The 25803-nt window shown below is 48.8% G+C and overlaps 1 protein-coding gene across 1 annotated transcript in view; it reads right to left on the bottom strand.

The window, feature by feature from the left end:
• Positions 1-25803, bottom strand: part of CACNA1H (calcium voltage-gated channel subunit alpha1 H) — a gene marked incomplete at its 5' end in the record, with an annotated part of 162911 nt that overhangs the window by 83262 nt on the left and 53846 nt on the right. Inside the window, 4 exons of the mRNA XM_083872614.1 lie at positions 783-1557; positions 2328-2420; positions 13981-14293; positions 23163-23322. Coding sequence (XP_083728740.1) covers positions 783-1557; positions 2328-2420; positions 13981-14293; positions 23163-23322 — 1341 coding nt within the window. The remainder of the gene's footprint in view (positions 1-782; positions 1558-2327; positions 2421-13980; positions 14294-23162; positions 23323-25803) is intronic.

Raw genomic sequence — 25803 nt, 5'->3', positions numbered from 1 at the left:
CAGGAAAACTCAGCCCCACGTTTCTTCTGCACATGGGAAAAGCCTGAGATGTGCAGCTCTGCCCTCCACACGTCCTTTGAGCACTGAACCTGCTGCTCATCCTTGCCAAAAAGAGATTCAGAAGCTCCAGGGCCCATCAGAGCAGAACTGGAAGTGTCTGGTTCGAGTTCTTTCAGTGCCTCCCTGTTTTAAACGTCTGAGTTTGCTTTATCTGGTGTTTCTCCCGCAGATTCCACCTCCTCATCCTTTTCAAGGCACCATCTCCCAGCCCCAGGGGGTTCTCTGCTGGAGGTGTAAATCCCAGGGGCTGCAGAGCTCTGGGTTTGGGTGGGAAGAGTGGGAGCACCTCCAGGATATCACAAAGCATAACGAGAGCTCAAATCCTGGTTTTGTAACACAGCAAAGACACCTCCAGCAGTGGCCTGGGACATCCACGATAGTAAATCCAAGGATTTACCTGTCCCACCTCTGGCTCCAGCACACTCAACGATCCCAATCCTTTGATTTACCCACAGCTCCATCACACTCAACGATCCCAATCCTTGGATTTACCCACAGCTCCATCACACTCACAACAATCGCAGTCCTTGGATTTACCCACCTGTCTCACCTCTGGCTCCAGCACACTCAACGATCCCAATCCTTGGATTTACCCATAGCCCCAGCACACTCACAACAATCCCAACCCTCAGCACCCCACAGCGCCGCCATTAAACCCTTGACCCGTTTACCCTTCTCCCACTTACCCTAAACCAAAAAACCTCCAGCTTGTTTGCCCTTACCATGCTCTCCCACCAGCTGCTGCAGCTTCCCGTAGGAATCCAGCCCCAAATTCCTGGGGCTGTTCCCCACGGCCACTGGAGAATTCCCGTTCTTCTTCCCCTTGCTCAGGGCGGTAGAGCCACAGGATGAGGGCAGGATGGTGGGGTAGTTCATGCTGCCATGGCCTCCCAGCCCGGCCCCTTTGGTGGCCGTGCTGGCCTTGCAGCCCCCGGGGGGTGCCTCCACGTGGCAGTCGGCGTGGTAGATGCTGTGCACGGCGCCGGCATCGGCGCGGGGGGCGGCGGGGCCCTGTGGCCCGGGCGAGGCGGGAGCGGGGAGCATCAGCTGCTGCCTGGGTTTCATCACTTGCAGCTCCAGCTGGCAGAGCTCGGGGCTGGCCCGAGGCCCCCGCGGGCTCCCGTTGCTGATGTGGTAGTGGTGGTGGTGGTGGTGGTGGTGGTGGATCAGGTGGTGGATGGAGGTGATCCTCCTCCTGCTGCGCTGGCTCTGCCCGCCCCCGCCGCTACTGTTGGGGTTGACCTTCTTGCGGCGTTTGTTCTGCCAGTTGTTGTAGAGGCGGATTGTCCTTCTCTTCACCTTCCTGAAGATGTGGCAGATGTACTTGAGCAGCTCCTCGTAGCAGCTGCCCGGCTCTGAGAAGCTGGCCAGGGTGCTGTCGTTGGACAGGTAGCGCGCCCGCTGCTCCTGCATCAGCTGGTTCTCCCGCTGCTTGGTCTCGGAGAACTGGGTGGCTATCACCACCAGGCACAGGTTAATCATGAAGAAGGAGCCAACCTGGGGGCAGAAAACAGGGAGAGGAGTCAGCAAGTGTGAAGGTTCTGGCTTCTCTTTTTCCTTGCCAAAGTTGGGATTAATGTTGTGCTCAGACTCTGAGTTTATTATTTCTTATCTATTTACAGACTTACTAGCCGAGAGCTCTAACTAGCAAGTTAGAGAAATGAGGTAAAATGGATGCTTCTAACTCTTTCCAAGGTGATTTAAGTGCCAATTACCCAATAACGAGATGACACTTGTATTATTTGTATTTCTGACCCAATAATGACCACCCAAAGCCCACAGTGCGTACCTTTTCCACCCAATTACAGAAAACCACCCAAACCCATGAAGATGAAGAAAGAAGAAGGTGAAAAAGGACTTAGACACCATCCAAAGCTCTCCATTCTGACTCATATGCATTAATTACTACATCCTAAAACCCCAAATTCTCAGTCTCCAGAATTGCAGGGAGCCAGGGGAGCTCCCCGTCGCCACGGCGGTTCTCGGCAATCCTGGGATTTCTAAACGTTGCCAAATCCCAGGGTCTGCTCACCAAATGTGCTGTCACTTCCAAAGAAATGAGGCTCCCCCTGGCACACTGAGGAGGCTAAAGGAGGAAAAGTTTGGATTTTTTTGGAACATGTCCAGGTGAAAAGACCAAGAGTGGGAGGGCAAGAGGGAGGGGAAAGCCCTGAATCCTGCCTGGCTATTCTCTGTGGAAAAAAACCCAGGAAACAACTTTATCCCCCAAGGACAAGGAAAAGGAGAATCTCCCAGGTCATACTTACTATGATAAGTAATATAAAATATATAAAATTGTAAAAAGAGTGTGCATCCATCACGTAATACATGATGTCCACCCATCCTTCCAGGGTTATCACCTGCAGGGAGACAGAAAAAAAAGAGTGTGAGGACAAAAGTCACCCAAAAAAGTTATAAAATATCAATTTTCCCATAATGCCAGGTACTCATCACTCCACAGAAACTCTTGAGATCCATGCAGAACTCCATTCCCAGTTGGTATGGGAGAGAAGGAATGTGTGGCCAAAGGACTGGCCTGAGATTCCTACAGGAATCTGGTACAATGAAAACCCTGAAACATTCAAACAAACCACCTGAAACACTGGCTCTGAGGTAAAGAAATTCCAAGGAGGGATTACAACCCCACAAAAAACCTCCTTTCCCTGTAGAGATCTGGAGTTTTCCCTAAAGCTGCTGATTTTGTAATGTAAACCCAGAAAATTACCACATTTTAAACTTGGTTTTGTTTCTGCAAACCCAATTTCCCTGTGAATTCCTCCTGGCTCAGCATTCCAACTGCACCAGCACTATCATAGTGGGAGAGCATCTGAATGGAAGAGAGGCTTTAATTAAATGTAGACTTGATTTAAGGCTCGTTTTCTCAGCCTTCCTTCCACTAAAAAAAGCAGCTGAGGGTTTAATTAACACCACCCAGGCTGTGTGCAGAGCAAAGCGAGCTCTGTCACGTAATTTACACTTTTTATTTAGATAAAACACCCCAAACTTCCAGTGCTGGCTCACTACTAGGGCTGAATTCCATCCTGGAATTCCAATTTCCACCAGAATCCGAGCTCCTGTCTGAACTCACTCCTGGTGACGTCCCCCACTCACCACCTCAGGTGAGCCTGGGAGGTCTCTTGGCAAACCCCACAACTTCTCCTGTCCTCAGTTTGTAGTGGCATCATTCCTGATTTAAACCAGGGAAGGAATTGCTGTGGGAAGAGAAGGCTCAGCAGGTTTTCTGCCTGGTGTGTCCCTAAAAGCTGATCCATAAACCCCTGGCAGGGAATAAAACCAATAAAACCCTGCAGGGAAGTCAGGCACGAATCCATGAATTCACTGGAATTTTTTTTTTTTTTTTTTTTTTTTTTTTTTTTTTTTTTTTTTTTTTTTTTTTTTTTAACTCAAGGCACAGAAGGAAACTCCTGGATATGGATCTTCAGGACATGCCCACACATTCACACAACCATCAGAACCCACAGAGCAGCTCGGGGCTGCTGGAAGGGAAATGTTGCCTTGTGGGGATTTTTTGCCCTAAATTCAAAATGATGATGTTTTCCCAGACAGTTTTCTGGGAAGCTCGTGGAGGTTCACCCTCACTGAGTGAGGAGGCAGCACAGCTAAACCCAACCAACCTCATCTGCCAAGGAGGAGATAATTTGTGAAATTTGTCTCTACAGCTGTTTCCCTGTGTCAGGGCTGTTGAAGGCTGGCAGGAATCAGGTCTGACATGTTTTACAAACTGCTCCCACCTCTCCCGCTCCTCCTCACATCCATCAGCTGTTCTTCCACATCCCACCCTGGCTGAGCAGCCAGCACTCAGCAAAGCTTTGCTTCCCAGCATTCCAGAAGAGTGGTTCAGGTTGGAAGAGACCTTAAAGCCCACCCATCCCACCCCTGCCATGGGCAGGGACACCTTTCACTACCCCAGGCTGCTCCAAACCCCATCCAGCCTGGCCTTGGACACTTCCAGGGATCCAGGGGCAGCCACAGCTTCTCTGGGAATTTCATCCCAGCCTCTCCCCATACTCACAGGGAAGAATTTCTCCCCAAAATCCCATCTAACCCTGCCCTCTTGCCAGCCTAAAACCACTGCCCCTTGTTCTGCCACGAAACAAAACCCCAGAGAATTCCTTACTCCTCATTAACCCCAGAGATCAATCCATGGCTGGTTTTATCCCCATTTTTCCCTGTGACTCCCGTGGAGTGGGAAGGGGTTAAGCTGCCCTGGGTGTTCATCCGTGAGGAGCAGCCAAGCAATCAAACCCCTTCTGCCCTTTCCTGCCTCTCCCTGAATACATTTATAGAGGACAAAGTCCTTTTGGGGCAGCTCCCTTGTCTGGGAGGGCTCTGTGCACAGTTGAGCCTCCCACAGGGTCATGGGAGAACAGAGGGATCACGTCAGGAGGTGACACAAGGTGACACCAAACCTCTGCCTCTCACCCAGGAATTATTTCCTTTGTGCTGTTCCAGCTCCCTCTGGATGCACAGAACATTCTCCATTCCCACTGAGGGATGAAAAACCAGCCCAGGGACCCCAATAATATGGGATGAACCTCTGCACTGGGTTTGGGTTCAGCTGGAAATCCTCAATTGGAATGGATTAAACCCATTAAACACAGAGAAAAAAATAAAATAAAAAGGAGTCACCTGAGGGCATCTGAGCCAACACTGAGAGCCAACCAACCCTTAGAGGGATATTTTTGTTGCATGAGAGGCAGCATTTCCCACAGGAATAAATCAACACCCCCTCGTTGCTCCTCTGGAGGGTGCAAATGCTCATCCAGCTCCACGAATGTTCCAGGTGTAATGAGGATTTGTGCTGTTCCCTTGTAAAGCAGGGGGATGCAGGAGGGACAGAAGGATGGCTGGGGTTTGTACCTGGTTGGGGGATTCATTCCTGGCCTCCCAGGGGAGGATTCCTGGGCTGCCAGGATCCTCCTGGAGAGAGAAGAGGCGGCTCCTAGACACCTGGAGGCGTTTTTAATCTTGGAGCTCTGGGGGAATGCAGGACACACATGCACAGCCACCTGCAAGGGCTGCGCTTCTTCCAGCCTCATCCCTGCCCCATTCCAAGGGCATCCCAAGGTCATTTCTCCCTGATCCAAGAGCTCCCAGCAAGGCCCTGGTGGAATTGGGAACGAGAGCACCAGGACTTGCTGACAGCTGCTTTATAAATCCCCAGCTAAAGCCTTAAACTGGTTTTGGGACCCAAACAAAGGCACCTGCATCAGGTTTGCTGCTGCTCCACACACTTGGATCCCACCCATTCCTCCTGAAAGAGGCTGAACTCATGACTGCTCCATCCCTGTAAGTGTTCCTGATGCCTTAAGCTTTAACTTCCATGTATTTCAGGTTCTGTGCTGGCCAGAGGTGCAGTTCTGAGCTCACAGTCAGTGTCACTCAGCTCTGCACAGAGCAAGGACACAAAACAAATCCTTTTCTTGCTGCACACCAAGGACAACTTTCAGGCCCAAAAGCACAAACAAGGGTGGCTGAAGGGAGGAACAAGAAGGATGGGACCTCACAGCCTGGAGCTGCAATTGGACAATTAAACCCCAATATGGAAATGGACCAAAACTTATAAAAGTGTGAGACCTCGTGACCATTTGCCCATTTTGTGACCATTTTGGGTTCATTTTGGGACCATCTTGGGTCCATTCTGGGACCGTTTTGTGTTCATTTTGTGACTATTCTGTGTCCATTTTGGGTCCACCTTGGGTGTAGCCCTGGCCAGACTTTTGTCCTGCTCAAGGTGCTCCTTAAAAGCCTTTTAATAAATATTTATTTTATTCTCCAGCTCTGTCCAGTCTCTATTCCAGCTCAGCCTTCCCAAGGCATCATTCCAGGCCAGGTTGGATGGGCTTGGAGCAGCCTGGGGCTGTGGAAGGTGCCCCTGTCCAAACTGGACAGGCTTTTTCCCAGCCCAAACCCCTGTGGGATTCCATGGACTCAGAGGGAAAGCCAGGGATGTTTTTCCAGCGCTGCTTTGCTTATAGCACCGAGGAGAAACGACTTTCTCCTCCCTTCACTCCCACTCTGATTAATCCACTTAACTGCCCCTCCAAGACGTCTCCCAAAGCCCTGGAGCACCTTCCTGGTGCTTCCCAAGCTCGGCAGTCCCTCCTCAGTAATTAAACTCTGCTCGAGCCCTGGTTGTTCACACGGAGCCCCATTAAAGAGCCTCTCCAGAGGCTCCTCCTTCAAAGGCTCCCACCAACGCAACCCACAATTATTTATCAGCCAGATAAGAGGGCGAGAACTCGCTCCTAATTCTGCTGTGATGGGAAAGATGTGCAAGGCACAGGGAAATCAGCAGCTGCAGGGGCCAAAGCTGGAAGATTCAATTAAGATGATTGGCAGGGTGGTGCTGGAGGTGCTGCTCACGCTCCACACCCGGGGCCTGGGGAAAAGATTCCTGCCTTGCCAGGAGAACCGAGGTGTCCTCTCACCCCACTCAGCTCCTGGGTGATGCTCGGCTCCCTCCCTGCTCCTCCAGTTCTTCACCCCTTCCCCAGGATTGAGATAAACAATTTTTCTCCCATTAACAGCAGTAAATCTCACAGTTTTGTCCAATTCTCCCTCCCCTCACTGCAAGAATTTAACAGAAGACTCCCTCAGGTGAACACACAGACAGGTTTTGATTTCACTGATCCTTGGCTGGAACACTCCCCGAGCACCTCACTCACAGGAGCGGGAGGAGAGTGGGCAAAACCCAATCAGATTTAATTTTTTTAGGTCTTCACTGATTCTGATCCCCCTGCTCTGCTCATGCCACAGTAATTTCATCAGCTGTAATAAAGATGCTCGTCTGATTTATAGGAGAGTAATTGGGGACAGAATCAGATCTTCTAGGCAAGCTAATCAGAGTCAATCTAAAACTCCAGAGTGAAAATCACGAGGGAAATGGAGATGAAAGATGCTGGCAATTAACTCAGACCTCCTCAGTGCTCCCAGGGAGGCAGCAGGTTCACAGTGCTTGTTTTCTGGGGTCACTTCAGAGGTTGCACAGAACGATTTCTTTTATTGTGTCCAGAAGTTTTCACTAGAAACCCTCTTCTTTGAGTCCTGCCAAAATTTTTTGCAAGCCCTTGGCTGCAGCCAGCTCAAGAGCAGGACGGGATTTTTTTATTTTTTCGCTTTGGCGTCAGATAACAAAGAGCAAAAAGAATCATCCAGGGGAGAAAAACCACGTTCAAACTCCAACTTCAATAAGCCAAGGGCTGGATTCCTGGCTGTCAGGAGGCACCAAGGGCTGGTGCCAGAGCTGCAGCTCCAAACCCACCTCGAGGTGCTACCAGGCAGTCGAGGGAAGGCTGGAAAAGCTCCGTGTGAAGCCAGGCTGGGAAGATCAGAACCCAAAGCAGAGAGAGCAGAACTCCAGCCTGGAGCTGTCTCCTGGCAAGATTTCCCTGCTCTGATTACCTGAGCAAACTTCTTTTGGAGTGACAGCCTCCCAAAAATCAGCCTCTCTCCCTTATTAAAACCCTGATGAAATACAGCTCTGGCAAAGCAGAAATTCCCTCTGATTCCAGGCTTGCAGCTGCTGGCTGAGCTCAGTGCCTGGCTCAGGCAGGAGATGCTCTGGAAATCCAGACAAACCCACATTTGAAGTCTTCATCTCTGACTGACATCTCTAATTTGCACTCAGCCACTTCTTCTTCAGCCTAAATTGAGTCCTTTGGGGGGGAAAAAAAACAGGAATTATCTGCATCCAAATCAATAATCCTGAACCCAACAGCAACTCTGAGGATGGCTGTGAGCGTTTGGGGTCATTTACTTTTTATCTCCTTGTTCCCTTTGGCCCTGCTGCGAGGCTTCTTCAGATTTTATTTTCATCAAACTTATCAAGATGGGATCCAGTGCTATAAATTGTGGGAGCTATTAATTACCCTGATGGCCTCGGGAAGTTTTATAAAGCCTTCAGCCTTCATTTCTGGAAGCCTCTTATCTGAATTCCACCCTCCTGGGCAACGTGGATTTGGCTCCCGAGCACTGCCCAGCGAATATTCCAGGGAATATTCCACAGGCAGAGCAAGCTTTGGCAGATAATCAAATCCCTATTTTTGAAGCCAACGTCACAATTTTAATTATTTCCTCCCGAAACATCTCGTTAAGGAACCTCTGTGGCCAGAAAAACAGGTTTATTACATTGAGTAACATCCTCTAAACAGATGCTTTTCCTTTCACTTCGAGGCCTTGCTCGGTTTTGTCATCTCTTTATAAATTGAGCCTTGCAAAGCAGGGATCTGCTCTGAAAAGTGGCCCTAAATGATGGGGAAAAAAGGAAACTGTGCTTCTTTCTGTGTGCTGGGCTCCCAGCCTGTCAAATCTGTTCCTACAGATGGGATCCCTGGGCAGTGCTGGCGGTTCCTGGTGGATTTTGAGGAGCAAAGTGGGAAATAAAGTGTGGGGTAAAGTCAGACACGTCACTGATGCTGTTGTTTGTCACCCAAAATCTCATGGAATTGCAGCTCTCGGACCAAAACCAGCCCAAATCTCAGTTTGGCTCCAAAGGGAAGGTGAGTTATTGTTGTTTCACACTAAATAATGCAAGGCCCTCATCCTACAGCAAAAACCTCCCTGATTTCACTCAACTGTTGCTCCAACAAATCCCAGCCCAGCCAATATTCCCTAGGTTTGATTGGTTGGGATAATGATAATAATAATAATAGTAATAATATAATACTATTATAACTATCGATACTATTATAATCATTACAACTACAGTATAATACATCGTAATATAACAATATCATTATAATATAATAAAAAACCAATAATTTTATAATTCTAATACAATAATATAATAATTTTTATAACTATTATTATTGCAACTACAGTATAATATATTGTAATATAATAATATTATAATTAGAATATAATAATATAATAATATAATAATAACAAAAAATAATAACAATAATAATCACCATCATTATCCCAGCAAACAGCCTCTATGGTTTGTGTAAAGGCTCCTTGGCAAAGGGAAGGGATTTACCTGTTCACCTGCAGCACTATGAGCACAGAGAGCCCCACAAATCCAACATTTCTGGGGGATGAAGGGTTTGCCATGAGGGAAAGGAAGCAAAGCCAGGCTGAGCTCTTTGCTTCCAGCTGAGGGGATTTTACAGCTCATTCCAGACCATCACAGGCTGGGAAATCGGGATGGGGGAGCTGTACCTTTGGCTCAGGGGAAAGGTCACAGGGCAGATTTGGGGCAATCAAAGCAAAAGGAGAGTTCTCTGGGAGAATTATGGACTTCTGGAATATTCTGAGCTGGAAAGAGCAGAGTTCAACCCTGACCCCTCAACAACCCCAGCCTGGGCATCCCTGGAGTGGTGTCCAAACCCTCCTGGAGCTCTGGTAGCCTCAGGGCGGTGCCCATCCCCTGAGGAGTTGTTCCAGTGCCTCATCATCACCCTCTGGGGAAAGAACCTTCCCCTAAAATCCACCCTAAACCTGCCCTGACACAGCTCCAGCCATTCCTTTGGATCAATTGTTGATGTTCCTCAAAACCAGCAGCTTTTTGCCCTACTGACTGGGCTCCAGTTTAGGCCAGGACCTGCTGCAGGTGCCTCTTCCTACTCCAAACACAAGAATCAACAATCGAGGTTGGATGAAACTCTCCCAAAAACTCCAGAGGTTTGGAAGTCCAGACTTCAGCCACAGGAAGTTTTAATTCCATCCAACACCCCCAGAGGTTATGGCACCACTCCTGGCATCAGGGGTGGCCTCTCTGTCCCATCCTACATGAGATAATTCCTCTTAAACCTTCACAACAAAGATTTTCCAAAGGCAAAATAACTCCTCTTGGAAGCACGCTCTGAGCTGCTTGAAAAAGGGCTGGGTATTTTTAGCTGGGGTATTCAGCCTGAGAGCTCTTCAAATGCAGCAAGTGCTGTTTATTTGGCTGACCAAATTAAAAAAAGCAACAGCAACAGAGCTCCAACCCCGTCATTTCCAGGGAAATATTTTCGGTGATCCAAAACAGATTCGAGTTGAGTGACAAAACATCATCTCCAAGCAGTGGGAATGAAAAGCTCCAAACTCTTTTCTTGCCAAATTCAGCGCAGAGAAGCGTTGTTGCACAGATCTCCAATTTAAAGGCATTGGAGGAAAAAAAAAAAGGTCCTTTAGGTCTCAAATCCTAAACTTCTCTGCTCAACAAACGCTGAAAACACAAGCACCCAGTGTGACAGCTCCTGAAAACACAGCCCCGAGATGACTTTGGGCACAGCTGGAAACCTCAGACCTTTTCCTTCTGCTCCAGCTTTTTGGCTCTTTCCCAAAACCTGCAGGACTCCTGGAAGTGGGAGAGCAGAGGGTGCAACAAAAAGCAAGCAAGGGGATTTATAACACCTTTGGACAGTGCTGGAGCCAGTGGGAAAACCATTCCTCTTAGATCTGGCTGGGATTTCTTTGGCTTTTCCCAGAAGCATCACCCCTGGAGTAAAGTGTGAGAGCAGGCCTTGCTTTCCTTCAAACCCTGTGTGAAATTCCCCACTCCACGTTTCTCTGATTTGCAAAGCAGCCTGAACACCTCATCTTCCCAAACTTCCAGCTTCCCAATCCCTTTTTATTTTATCAGGATTTCTGCACTCAGGCCTGGCCACCCCGAGGCTGCTGGTCAGGGAGGTGGGAAGGTTTTGGTTGCTCCACTGGGGCTGTCAGTAATTCCAATTAAATTGGACTTTGTTGAGGTGGGCAATTCATCATATGCCGTGTGACAACAATACCTGTAATTACTGCTCGGATTGTTGGGGCTGGAATTCATGTGCAATAAAGGGATCTTCGTATCATGCCAAACCTCACAGTTAATTTAGGCTCCATCTCCTTTCATTTAGTCTGTAATAAGCTAATTAGTTCACCTAATTTGCCACCGAACGTGCCTTTGTAACAAATACAGACACGAATTAGCCTCTTGCACAACAAATGAGGGGGAAGAAAAACACGACTCATTTTCAGGATTACATAAGGAATTATCCTCCTTTACAGCACTCAGGGATGCAGCCATCCCCTTGATTATTTTTATTTTTTTTTTTTAATTTGCACCAGTTTCTGCTATCTCTGACTTCTCCTTGGAAGGTCAACAACACATTTCCCTGTTTTCCTGCTGCAGCTTTTTTTCCTGGCTGTGGGAAATTCAGGGTCATTCCCATGGAAAGAAATGTCTTTTAAAATCTCAGTTCTGGCAGCTGGAAGAGCTCACCCAATCCCTGGGTTTGCTGGATGTTCTGAGGTGGAAATCTTCAGACTTTTCTGAAAACTCTGCTTTTTTTCTGCTTTTGGTTTGGTTTATTTGTGGTCTGAATGGTATCAGTGCCCTTGGGAGCTCCTGGGCACCACCTGCACTTGCAAAATTCCTTCTAGGGGAATGAAAATTCCTTGCGGGGCTCATTTCATCCCCCTCCCTTCTGATAGCTCCTAAAGCACACCACACCATGGAATCCTGGAATGGGTTGGGAAGAATCTTAAAGCCCATCCTGCTGCAGGTAGGGACACCTCCACCATCCCAGGGTACTCCAACCTGGCCTTGGACACTTCCAGGGATGAGACAACCTCGCCGTGCTCCCATTCCTTCCCATTATCCCATCCATCCCTGCCCTCTGGCAGTGGGAAGCTGTTCCCCCCTTGTCCTGGCACTCCAGACCCTTCCCAACAGTGTCCTCCCTCTTTCCTGTCAGCTCCTGCAAGGTCACTCCCTGTTTCCCTGAACAAGCCAAGGTTCCTGGCTCATTCAGGATAAATCCTGAGGGAAGCTGTGTCCAGCAGCCACCTGAGCTTGCCATGATTCCCACTGGAGATCTGCCAAGCCCTCAGGGCTCTGTGCACATCACAACTCCTGCAAAGTGCCACGGATTCATTATCCTGCAGAATAATGGCTGGGGCACGGCCGGCCCCGTCTCGTCCTGGTAAATCAATACCCATCCCCAGGGAAGCTCCCAAGTTCCTAAATCCATCAGCTGGACTTTCTGCACTGCTCACTTGGAGCCCTCATCCAACTGCTGACCTGGTGCTGTCCAGCTCCAGTTATTAAGAGGGATGAGAGCACGATTCCATGGATTTATTTGCTCAGTGTTCCCTGCTTCCAGCAATTGTTTGGATTTAGGGCCTCACCTGCTGCACTGATCATTTCCTCTTCCCACATCCAGCACCTTGCTGCCTCTTTACCTGGAGTTAAATCATTTCCAGCTCCTAAAAATGAGCCCTGGCTTCCAACAGGAACAAACACAGGAGAAGAGATTTTTGGCTGGGAATCCTCTGGAGCTTTTGGATGGCCTGAGCAGCATTAAAACAAATCATTGACCTCCTGGCAGCTGCCAGAACGATCTGAGGACACGAGATCCAACTTTGCCAGACATTGTTCTGCCCAAAGGAATCAGCTGAAACCTCTCCTGGGACTGGGGGTCCTTCCTGAAGTTAAACTGAGCCTTTTTAAGGATGAGGAAATCAAATGCTGAGATGGAATTAAAATCTGCAGCTGGAAAAGAGCTCGGGAAGGGAAGAGGCAGCAGGACCCCTCTGGAGAAGCTCCTGCTCCTCCTCAAAGTTCTTTCCCTGACAAAAGGAGCCCTCAGATCCACCAAAGAGCAGGAAAAGTCCCTATTCCCTTCATCCAGCAGCTCCTCTCTTCCTCACTAATTCCAAAGCATTTTCCCAGTAGAAAAATTTGGATTCTGATCCCAGTGGGATCTGCCTGAACCCCTCTGGATTTGGTTCTGGCACCAGCACTGTGATCCAAGGGCAGCTCTTGAGGAGCAGCAGAGCAGGGAAGATGCTCAGGGCAAAGATTCCCCACTTTGCAGCTCCCAGGTGAAAGCTGGAAGTGCTGAAGTTCACGGGATAATGTGGAACGGGGAGGAAATCCATCAATGAAAGGCAGAGCTCTGGATGAGTAATTACTCCTCATTAACGAAGCTAAAAGGAGGATTCTGCTCCAGGAACAGATGTCACCTCCACTTCAGGGGGACTGAATCAACCAGGCTGAGCCAAAGAAATGCTTTATCACCAGGAAGTGCCCCGATGGAAAAGATGGAAAAGAACAGAGGGATCTTCCAGCTGGGGCAGCCCTGGGAAAGCACAGCCCCTGGACATGAGCTCTCCAATCTCCAGAGCTACAAATGCCTGGAAAACCCTTCAGTTATGATGAGTTTTATCACCTGGAAAACCTCTCCCAGTCTGAGTGAGAAGCACTTTTTTGATCTTTTCTGAAGTGCCTCAAAAAGAGACTGAAATTCCCTGCGGGCAGAATTTCCTCTCAGGAATTTTCCTCCATTCCAGCCTTCCATGCTCACCAGGCTCACCCTGGGATTTAAAACGGAGCCTAAGCCATGCCTAAGCTCCCTTCGTTTTAGCACAAAATTAAATTTTGCCTAAAAACCTCGACACCCCTTTCAGTTTCCTGAAAAAGACCTCACTCCCAAAATTCCCTGGGATTTATCTGATTTGCAGAGGTGGAACTTGCCGTGAGTTTTGCTGCCTCAAGAATTTCTTTTCCCTCTTTTAAAGGGATTTTAAAAGAAAAGTTTCTTCTGTCCCAATACCCTCTTGTACTATTTATTGCCTGATTGATTTATTCCCCATTTCACTCAGGGCTGAGCAAATCCTTTCCTCCTCTGCCTTATTAATCAAAACCTTTCGGGGTGAAAAAATGACAAACTCCAAACCGAGAAAAACCAGGAAAAACCGGGAAAAACCGGGAAACCAAACCAAAACCAAACTAAAACAAAACCAACAACAACCCCCCCCCCCAAAAAAAAACAAAAACAAAAAAACCCCAAAACAAACAAACAAAAAAAAAACCCACACAAAACAAACAAACCAACAAACAACCCCCCCCCCCCCCAAACAAATAAAAAACCCCACCAAAAAACCCAAGAAAAACAAGAAAAAATGCAATCTTTGGGAGGATCCTACCTGAAAAATAGCAATCCAGGCATATCCAATGTTATCAAAATTGATGGCCCCGTTGTGGGGGTTCACATCTCCAGCCATGCAGATGTTGTAGTACTGGTTCCAGTTGATGCAGGAGTTCCTGCTGGGCTCGGGGCTGCCCAAGCTGGAGCTGTAGGAGTCCATGCTCAGGGTGCACTCCACCTTGGATTCCTTCCTGCTGGGAATGTTGGAGCACCTCTGCATCCCGTTCTCGCGGTGCGAGGAGCAGATGAAGGGGTTCTCCTCTGCCTCGTCCGTGCGGTAGTAGGGGTGGAGAAAGGTCAGATTGTATGTCCTGGAATGGGGTGAAAAGGAAAAGAATGAGGGGAAAAAAATTTGGTTCATCCCCAATTTTATCAGGAGGAGAAGGTGTTGGTTGCTGTCCCTTCACCCTCCAGCAAAATTCAAACCCCTAAAATCAAATCCTTTCACGCCCTCTAAGGCCCTGCTGATCTCCTGGGGGGTCAGTCGGAGTTTCCCCATGAAGGTAAAAGCATGAAATGAGAGGGGATGGAGAGAAAATCCCAGCAAGATCAGGTTCTTCCTCAAAATCCAGCCAGATTTTTGGCTCTCTGGAAGGATTTGAAGATAATCAAATCTTCTGGTGGCAAGAGCAGCTTCCCAATAAATTTGCCCCTTGGGATGTGTTGATGAGGGGCTGAGCTCCCCCAAGGACAGACCCAACCAGGGCCCATCTTCCATTTCCATAAAAAAATGGAGGAATCCCCATTAATGGGAAAAGCACGGTGCGTCCTGCATTTCTGATGGGATTGGCTGGGCTAAAGCTGATGGCTCTGTCCCAGCCTGGATAAGGAAATGCTGGAATTGCAGGAGCTGCTTTTTTTCCCCAGATTTGCGTCCCAGATCTGGCACTTTCTGGGCCATTGGTGAGAGCCTGCAGCACTCAGGGCTCCAACTGAGGAGCTGCATTGCTCCAGAGCCAACTTTATCCACTGTTTTTCCCAGCTCCAGGGATCTCAGCTGCTCCATAATCACCCGGAGATAAGCGAGAGGCAACACAAACGTTCGAGGAGATGTGGGCAGAAGATAACCAGGTAATTCTTCCAGCCAGGACAGCTCTATTTTTATCTCTCTCCGAACAGTCCCTATCTGGTGAAGAGATTTGGCTTTAACAAGTGTTATTCCAGACAATTGCTTGGAATTGCTCCCCAAAACCCTGGAGCCAAGCTCTGCGGCTGCACTTTAAGGAGAGAACAATTGCTGCAGGGCAGAGCTGAGGGGAAATCAGCCCTCAGCGACTTCCCTGGGGAACGGGGCTCTGTTCCATCATCCAATTACCTGAGATGGGTGTGGAGGGTTCATCAGCTCCAGGAACGGGAGAGGGAGGAGGAGCACAATCCCTGGGAATTGTTGGCTGGGAGTGATTTGTGTTCAGCAGCTCCTTCCTCGCCCAGCCCACACCTCCAGACTAAACTGTGACAATCACCCGCGCTGTTTCTGGGCCTCGGGCTCGAGAAAAAAAAAACAAACCCTGGAAGATGTTTTCCCTCCCTAAACCATTTCCTTGCCCTCCCAACCAGCTGGAGGAAATTTCCATGCGAAACTGGCTGGAGAACGGGGCCGCGTTTGGGAAAAAATCCGACACCAGCAGTGCCGTGCAGGGAGTGGATTAAACACAGGATTAAAACACTCCGGGATGCAGGAAAACCTGGGGAGAGCTGGAGAATTTGGGAGAAGAAGCGAGGCGATATTTCCATGGCAAATATTCCATCTTGAATATCCTGACTGGAGGAATTGAGAGCCTTGCAGAGCCTCAGCTAAGCCTGGCATTCCCACCACTGGAATGGGAATGAGACTGGGTACGGAGACTTGGAGCTCAGCCATCTATCCCAACATTCCCACGCATCTATCCCAACATTCCCACGCATCTATCCCAACATTCCCACGCATCTATCCCAACATCCCCAGCCATCTATGCCAACATTCCCGCCCATCTATCCCAACATTCCCACCATACCCACCCATCTCAACATTCCCACCATTCCCACCCATCTATCCCAATATTCCCAACATTCCCGCCTGTCTTTCCCACCATTCCCACCCATCTATCCCAACACTCCTACCTGTCCATCCCAACATTCCCAACATTCCAATCCTACAGCTCTCCACAAGGATCTCCATGAACCCCGAGTTCCTCCAACACCTGAGGAGAGACTTTAACTCCCAGAAGGCAAACTACAGGAGCTCCCCCCATGCCACTGGAATGGGCCACGCACAGCTCGAGAGGCTCTGTGCATCCCAGGGGTGTCCATTGGGGAAGTTTTGGGATGGAGAAAAGGCTGCCTGAGGACACAGAGCCCTGGGCTGGGGTTTGAGGAGCTGCAGAGAGAAGATCTGGGCACGAAGCACTGGGAAAAGCAGAAGTTTGGAAAGGGAATTCCGAGCAGAAGGACAAAGCCCAGTTCTGCTGGGAGGGGTGGGTAAAGCCTGGGTGGGTTCTGCTGCTGCTGCTGGATTTTATCCTCCCTTTCCTCTGCTCTCCTCACTTTTGCAGGTGTCCCCAAAACCATTTCCAGATGAAAAGTTGTCTCTGATGACAAAATCATTCATTTGGGGAGCAGTTTCTGCCCAACCTTTCCCTCTTCCCTGTCCTGATCTGAGAAACCCAGCAAGGATCCAGCCCCTGCATTTCCAGCTATCCCCGGTTTCTTGGTGCTCCCTGGGGAAGTTTTTTAGGAAGGAGCTGCTCCTGTGGGAAGCTCCAGCATCAGCCAGTGAGAGGGGAAGGGACCCGAACTGAAAATTTCAAACCTTTTCTTAAAACCTTTTTCCATTCTTTTTTTCCCTGGCAAAACCAAAAAGGGGAAAGAAGGAAGAAGGAGAAACAAAAAATGCTGCACAACGAGGGAATCTCCAACATCCTCCAGATAAATGAATGAGTTCTGCCAGGACCATTGGCTCCTTCCCGACCTCCCGGTCCCTTGCCGACAGGTAGAGAGAGACAAATCGCTCATTAATGCTGATGAACCCGCTGATCCGGAGAGCTCAGGGGAAAGGCAGGAGCAGCCAAGCCCCAGGATGGATCAGAGAGGGTTAGAACCCCTTTCCCAGCTTTTCCTGACCCTGCACATCTCCTGGATTTCCCTTTCTACGTCCCTCGCCGTTTCCATGTGCAGGAAGGACAACGGAGGGACGGGAAAATCCATTTTTCTCCCAGTCCTGCTGGATTATCCTCTGCTCCATCCTCCTCCAGGGGAGCTTTTCCCAGCCCATCCATCCCGTGCACACATCCCAACCCCTGGAATCCAGCTGAGGAACACAGGAATCTGGTCAGGGGAGCAGAGGAGGAAAGGGAGGAGGTGGCAGGAGCTCAGCAGGATGAATTCCCTGCTCTCCCAGGGAACCCAATGCCAGGAGGAGCAGTGAAACACCTTTCAGACAAATCCCTGAGCTGCCTGAGCCTCCTCCCAGCAGCTCAAGGCAGAACAACACTGAGTTAATCAAAACTGAAAACTCACACCGCGAGTATCCCGAGGCAGCAGAGAAACACCAAACACTTCCCAGCTCCCTCTCCTGCTTTTCCGAGCCACTGAGTTCCTTGAAAGGTTCCCAGCCTGGAAAATGCTGCTCTGCATCCCAATACACCCGGAGCAGTCCCAGGAGAGGAGCCCAGCCAGGCTGGGGCTGCCCCAATTCCTTTATTTCCATCGGGAGAGGCTTAGGAGGGTGGGAAAAAAACCAAAATATAGTGGAGATGTGACCCAGGAACTGCTGGTCCTTCCCACACCAAACCTTCCTCCTCTTCTGAGAGGAATGACAAATTTGTCTTCACAACCAAGCAGTGGGTCTGCTTTTAGAAAAAAACAGCACTGAGAGATAAAATAAACAATTCCATGGATGGATGAATGGAAAAAGAAGATATTTGTCTTTACGAATGAACTGTGGGTTTGCTGAGAAATGAAATTGGATATTGAAAGATGGAAGAAACGATGGGGAAAACCCATGAAGTCCATAAGAATTAAAAATTAAAAGGGGAATTTATACATTAAAGGGGAATTTGGGGTATCGGGCACTCTGAGAAGTCTGGAACTCTTGAGTACCTCAGCCAGTGGGGAAAGAGAGAGGGAAATGTGGATGGAAAATTGGGATAAATAGGAGGCTGAGTCCTTGAAAAATTTGAACCACCCCAGGGGAAATGCCCCTCCTTTTATTCAAATAAAGTAAAGGACTTCTCTGTCTCCTTTTTTTTTTTTTTTTTTTTTTTTTGGACATAAACCTCTGGCGTTTGTGGATTGATATTCCTAACACTCCTTCCCACCAAAAAAAAATCCTTGGGGAATTCCCCCTGCAGCTCCCACTGCCAGGATCTCCCTCACAGCCCATCCTGGCCCTGCTGTTCCAAGGAATCCCATGAAAACCATGAAAGGTTTTGAGGGATCACTTTTGGATGAGGAGGGAGAGATTGTCCCATGTCCCAACAAGCAGAGATCCCAGAGTTCCAACCCACTCCTGCAACAATTCCCTCAAAATCCCAACTGAAAATCCTTAAATAACCTCACTGCAGCCCTGTAACAGCACAGCTCTCAAAGACAGGGAGAGAAAAGCAGAAATTCCCAATGCACCTCCAAAAAAGTCCCCAAAAATTTTTCTCTCACAATGCACCCAACTTAAAAATAGTCGCTTTACTCGGAGCTGCCAACTTTCAAGGGGGATTGAAAAGAAAAGGTTTCCATGGGGAGAGAGGAATGATGGCAAAAATCAAAGTCAGTCCTTCCATCTGACACCTCTGGAAAATCTGAAGGCTCAGGAAGCTGCAGGGCAGAACACAGCAGGGCAAAGCTGGATTTGAAGCAGCTGTTTAGGAGCTCGCTCACACCTCCTTTCATCCAGAAAATTTGGGGTTAGGACCCTGCCTGGCTTGTTGGCCTCGGGATTTTGTCCAGATCCTCTGTTTAAAACAGTTTTGGTTTCAGCTGGGAGGGTTTGGCAGCAGCACCAAGGGGAGAACCTCCAATAACTCAGGTTTTCCCTCTCTCCAGGGTTGTAAAGGAAATCAGAGCCAGGATTTCAGCCCCAGCCCCTCCTGAAGGGCTGGAATTCCTCTGTGCCCTGAAGAATTGTGGATTTCCCAGCCCTGGAGGTGTTGGAACAGACTGGGATAGGGGAAGGTGTCCCTGGCCTTGGAATCAGAGTCTTTAAGGTCCTTTCCAACCCAACCCATTCCAGGATTCCATGATCTGTCCAACAGCAGGAAGATGGAACCCTGAAGTGTTTTCCAAGTCATTCCAAGCCTTTTTTATTTATTTTTTTTTCTTTTCCTTTACAGTTTGCTGCTGGCGTGGTAACAACCACTGCAGGGATGAACCTTGCCCTGACGTCTGGGTTGAGAGAATGAGTCAGAAATGATTAAAAAAAATGGGAACAGCTCCATCTGGATTCCCTAAAACTTCCCCACCGAGCTCCAAGAAACCTGGGACAGCTGGAAGTGGAGGGACTAGATCATTGCAGGATTTCTTAGATCTAAAATTAAAGCCAAGAGCCCAACCCAGCAGCAGCACTGGGGGTGAAGACACCACAGAACCCCACATTTCTCCCACTGACTGGAATATTCCTGTCCTGTGGGCATTCCCCTTTCTCCAAATTCCTCTGGAATTCAGCAACTCCAACCACAATAAACCACAGGAGTTGGCAGAGCCCCCCAAATTCAGCTCTCCCAGAACCCATCCCAGAGGGAAGGAGAAATCCCAGACAAGCCCCTCCAAACAAGGCTCATCCCAAAACCTTCCCTGACAAGGACCAAGCCTTGATAAAAAAATCCTGTGACCCTAAAACTTCCCCAGGGAGCTCCAAGAAACCTGGGACAGGTGGAAATGCAGGAACTGGATCATTGCTGGATCTAAAATTAACACAGACCAAGAGCCAGCAGCACTGGGGGTGAGGACACCACAGAACCCCACATTTCTCCCACTAACACTGAACTGGAAGCTGGAATATTCCTGCTCCATGGGCACATCTCTTTCTCTAAATTCCTCTGGAATTCAGCAATTTCAGTCACAATAAACCAGTTGAGCAGAGCGCCCCAAGTTCAGCTCTTCCAGAACCCATCCCAGAGGGAAGGAGAAATCCCAGACAAACCCCTCCAAACACAGCTCATCCCAAAACCTTCCCTGATGAGGAGCAAGCCCTGATAAAAAAAAAAAAATCCCGTGATCTGAAAACTTCCCCAGGGAGCTCCAAGAAACCTGGGACAGCTGGAAATGCAGGGACTGGATCTAAAATTAACACAGAGCAAGAGCCAGCAGCACTGGGGATAAGGACATCACAGAACCCCACATTTCTTCCACTAACACTGAGCTGGAAGCTGGAATATTCCTGCTCCGTGGGCACATCTCTTTCTCTAAATTCCTCTGGAATTCAGCAACTTCAACCACAAAAATAAACCAGTTGTGCAGAGACCCCCAAATTCAGCTCTCCCAGCTGCTGGGGGGTGGCAGAGCCCATCCCAGAGGGAAGGAGAAGTCCCAGACAAACCCCTTCAAACACGGCTCATCCCAAAAAAACCTTCCCTGACGAGGAACAAGCCCCCGATAAGAAAATCCTGCGAGGCCTTTGATGCTGCTAATGGCCATTACATAACTGCTGCTTAATGTCTGCGCTGAGCGAGCGCTTCTTCCCCCATGGTTCATCTTGAAAGCTCCACTTTGTAAGAAAATCACGGAGCGTTTAAAATCCCGGCTCCGAGAGAGAACGAGAGGGGCTGCCTGGAGTTAATTACAGCAACGGGGCCACCCAGGCAGGGCTGGAACGGCTCCATTTGGGCTCGGGAATGGAAGTTCTGGGGTCGCTCCGAGCGTGGCTTTGGGGACTGGGCACATTTCCCTGCTGGGGGGATGCAGGAGAGGGTTTGGAGCATCGGGATGTTGGGGGTGGAACAGCACCCATCGATTTGCGCTGGGATGAGTAAACGCCAGCAGAGCAGAGGACAGGGAAGAGGAGGTGGAAGGCTCAGGGCTGAGCCGTGAGAGGCAGGAGCAGGACCCGAGGGATGATCCCTGCCCGTCTCGCCGACAATCCGAGCGCGGGCAGCAGATGATTACCCCGACATGTAATTACGGGCTCCGTCTCCTCCCGCGGAGTTGGAGCTGCCCTAAGAGCTGTCCCGGGGCATTTCCTCACCTCGGAGCCGCTGACATCTCTGACAGGAGTCTTTGGAAGGTGGTGGTTTGTTTCCCCCCCCCCCCCCCCCCTCCCCAGGCAAATCCCCTTTTTTTCCTTGCTGGTTGCACTTGGTTTTCATCCTGGGGGGCTCAGGTGTGTCCTGACCCCGGGAAGGGGCAGGGGAGCAGCAAGGGGTGTGTTGGGGAAGATGAATCAGGGGAACCTTATAAATATGATTGCTTAGCAAAAGATTCTGAAAATATGAAACCTAGAATCGAAATAGAAATGGAAGCTTACTTTGAGTTGTAGGATACCGAGTCTTAGTTACTATATAACCTAAAGACAATAGCCTGGCCAGCTGAAGGAGAATCCCTGTTGATTGAACAATCCCCTTCTGCTGGCTGAGGGATCCAAAGGTCAATGCAGCAAAACAGAAAAGTCTAAAGAGTAGTTTTTAGAGTTTAAAATATAGCACAGTATGGTAATGTAGTAGTTCTTATAGGCTGTATATAGATTCTATAAGATTTTGTGTCTTGTATTGGTTGGTCACTGTAAATTAGAATATTCATCACAAAAGGAGATAGAATGGATTGTAACCAGGACCTCACTCTCTTTTCCCTGCTCTCTTCCCCCTGCTCTCTGACCCCTGCCACCTTGCTCTCTTGCTCCCTTTTCTCTCAGCTCTTACCCTCTTGCTCTCTCTCCCTCTCTCTTTGGGGCTTCACTTCAGCCGAGGCTGGTGGCTGAGGGCCAGGCCTTTTCTACCCACGACCCTTGCAATAAAACCATGTATTCTAGAATATCTCAGGTCAGCAGAGTTCCTTGTCCTTGTAAGCCACGGATGCTCCTACAGGGTGCCCCAAATGATGAGCCAGGAGCCATCCCAGCCCCAGCAGCTTCCCAGGATCATCCCAGGATCCAGCAGGGAGAGCCCAGGGCTGGCAGCAAGCTCCAAAGGATGAGAAATCATTTGGGAAATGGATTTTAAAGCTTGATAGAAGGTTCACATAGTGTGCATTTGTATATAAACTCTGAGAAGTGTTGACTTAGAAATGTTATGGAAGAGATAATGTTAAGAGAGAAATAGGACTAGAAAAAAGTTTTAAAGGATGGTCTTGTAAATAGGACTAAATATTTAAGAAAAATAGAATTATGAAAGGTGCATTGTAGTAGGACCCATGAGGGGTAATTTTAGATGATTGGCTTTAAGGCATTAACAGCTTTGAGAATTCTCTACAAATCTATTTCCCACAGAGCCAGATCCAGGATTTATCCAGTGGCCAAAAGCACCAGAAGCAAAGACAAACAGCAGGAGCACAGCTCAAACCACGACTAAAAGCTTGGGCTGAGCTTAAATTGATCTGCTGGGCTTTGGGGGATCCCAGGTGAGGCTGAGCAGGGCAATGAAGGTTTATTTTCAGAGGGGCTGCTCCACACAACTGCCCAGCCTGGAAGAACCCAAAGAAAAATTTTGTCTCTTTAAAGTTGGGTTTGGTGATCCTGGAGGTGTTTTCCAGCCTTAACAATTCCATGATTCCAGGTGCTGCCCATCCCTGATGCCCGGCCTACACTCAAGAGCTGTGTCCAAATGATTTCAATACTTCTCACATCCAGTTTCTTATCTTAAAACCCTGACAAGGATTTTTTTATCTCTGGGTTTCAGCAGCATCTCCATCTCAGCAGCCCCTGAGGTTGGTTGGGCTGTGCTGGGTGTCCTGAACTGTTTGAAGAGCTGGGAATTTGTCCTAAATCCTCCAGCTCCCAGAGCTGGAGATCTCAGGCAGAGCTAATCCAACCCACTCCCATCCTTGTCCTTGAGGTGCAGCAGGAAAACACAAAAGAGCTGCTCAAACCCTCAGGAAATTGCTGACAAATGGGATTTTTATTTTTTTTTTTTTCCCAGGCAAAAAATTCCCAGCTGGACCCAGAGCCCCGCTGAGCACTGGAGACAGAAAAATTGCCTTCTGGGAAAGAAAGAAAAAAAAAGGTGGAAAAAATAAAAAAGGAAGAAAAAGGTGGAGAATTTTTCCTTTTGCTGTACTTACATGGCAAAATTCCTGTCGAGGAAGCACCTGTTCCTCAGCAGCCCTGCCCAGAGCTGGACCCCGACAATCCCAAAGATGAAGAAGACGAAGAAGCAGAGGAGGAGGACGTTGCCTAACATAGGCAGAGTGTCCAGCAGCAGCGTGACCAGGATCCTCATACCTGGGGGAGAAGGGAAAGAAACCACGTTAGGATGAGGAGAAATCACCATTCCCACCTCAGATGTGCAGGCAGAGCAGAAAAATCAGGATTTTGGTGTTTTCCCCTAAATCCTGAGGCTGAAAAATGCCAAAAAATGGGAAACAAACAGCAATCCCCAGAGGGTGGATCCAGGGATGGGATTTCCAGGTGTTTTCTGTGGCATTCAAGGACACATGAGCTGCAAGGCAATTTTTCCTGGAGAAACGTCAGCCTCCGGAGGGATTGTTAAAATCTGGATTTGTGAACATTGCAGACTCCTCTCGTGGGTCACAGAAACTGTTCCCCTAAAAACCACAGAGCCTGGGGTGGAGTGGGAGCTGGGCCTCCACCCCTGACAATTCCTTCTCCATGGAGAACTCCTCTCCTTGCTGGCAAGAAGGAAATTTTGATTAGTTTTTTTAGGATGGAAATCAGGATGCTTTTCCTCCCAGGATGTTGCTCCCTCCAAGGAAAGCTTGGATCCCTTTCCCTCCTCATGCAGAGGCTGTGGGGACCTTCCCACCAATCCCACAGCTCTCCACAAGGATCTCCATGAACCCCGAGTTCCTCCAGCCTCTGGTGCCAGGGAAATACTGATTTCCGTGGCAAATATTCCGTCTTGAATATCCTGACTGGAGGAATTGAGAGCCTTGCAGAGCCTCAGCTAAGCCTGGCATTCCCACCACTGGAATGGGAATGAGACTGGGTATGGAGACTTGGAGCTCAGCCATCTATCCCAACGTTCCCATGCATCTATCCCAACATTCCCAGCCATCTTTCCCACCATTCTCACCCATCTATGCCAACATTCCCACCATTCCCACCCATCTCAACATTCCCAACATTCCAACCCATCTATCCCATTTATCCCAACATTCCCACCCGTCCATCCTAACATTCCCGCCATTCCCACCCATCTATCCCAACACTCCTACCTGTCCATCCCAACATTCCCAACATTCCCACCCATCTATCCCAACATCCCAACATTACCACCCATCTATCCCAACATTCCCATCTATCTATCCCAACATTCCCATCTATCTATCCCAACATTCCCATCTATCTATCTATCTATCCCAACATTCCCACCAATCTATCCCAACATTCCCAACATTCCCACCCATCTATCCAAACATTCCCACCCATCTATCCCAACATTCCCACCCATCTATCCCGACATCCCAACATTCCCACCCATCTATCCCAACATTCCCACCCACCTATCCCAACATTCCCATTATTCCCACCCATCTATCCCAACATTCCCACCAATCTATCCCAACATTCCCAACATTCCCACCCATCTATCCCAACATTCCCACCCATCTATCCCAACATTCCCATTATTCCCACCCATCTATCCCAACATTCCCATCCATCTATCTATCTATCTATCTATCTATCTATCTATCTATCTATCCCAACATTCCCATCCATCTATCCCAACATTCCCACCATTCCCAGCCATCTCTCCCAGCTTTCCCAGGCACTGCTGGCAGGAGCTGGGATCCCTTCCCACTACTCCTCCTGTGGGTTTGCCAGGGGGAATCCCAGGGAGCCAAATCCCAGGGAGCCAAGCGGGGCTGCCAGCATGGCATGAGGGCATCCAGCAACCTGGGCAAGAATTCCCAGCTAATTAATAATAAAAATTAGGGATGAGTAATGACCTCTGCATCCTGAGCCCTGTGAGGTCCCCGTGCCCAGTCAGGCCTTGGTTGTGGATCCCACCTGGAGCCGCCCCCATCCCTGTCCCTGCTGTCCCAGTGCCACCCCGAGGGAAGGGATGGAGCAAATCCCGTCCTCTGGAGGGAAAGGGGGCTGGAATTCTTGGGGTTTGCTCCTGTCACAGAATCACAGAATACCCCAAGTGGGAAGGGACACACCAGGATGGTCAAATCCCGCTCCTGGCCCTGCCCAGCTCTGTCACTCCCTGGGAGCAATCCCACATTTTCCTGGCAAATCCATCTTTGGAAAAGGAAAGACTCACTCCATCTCCACTGGAAAGACGACACTGGGATTTTCTCCCAGTTTTTTTTCCCCCCTCTCTCACTGATATCCTCCCTCTTTTTTCCAAAAATGGGTAAAATTTCTCTCTCCCCATGCCAGACAATTTTTTTTTTTCTGCTCAGCTCCTTTTGGTGTTTGGGGTTGTTTAGTGGCATCATCCCAGAGATTGAATCCAGCTGTTCTCCAGCCACTCCGGGCTCTCCTTGGAATGTCAAGTGTGCCAGGGGAAAAGAGCATCACTGAGGCTGAAACAAGGAGCAGGATTTTCATTCCTGTTTCACTGGATGCCTGGTTTGGACCCCACAGCAGAAAAATAAAACTAAAAAAATAAAAATAAAAACTAAAAACTAAAAATAGAAATTAAAACCCAAAAACAACCCCCCCAAAACATAAAAATATTAATAAAATTAAAAATAAATATATTAAAAATTAAAAATAAAAATAAACAAATAG

The sequence above is a fragment of the Zosterops lateralis genome, assembly GCF_965231275.1.
Source record: "Zosterops lateralis genome assembly, chromosome: 15".
Taxonomy (NCBI): Eukaryota; Metazoa; Chordata; class Aves; order Passeriformes; family Zosteropidae; genus Zosterops; species Zosterops lateralis.
Note: the sequence above shows the minus strand (reverse complement) of the source record. Positions and strands in the feature narration are given on the sequence as shown.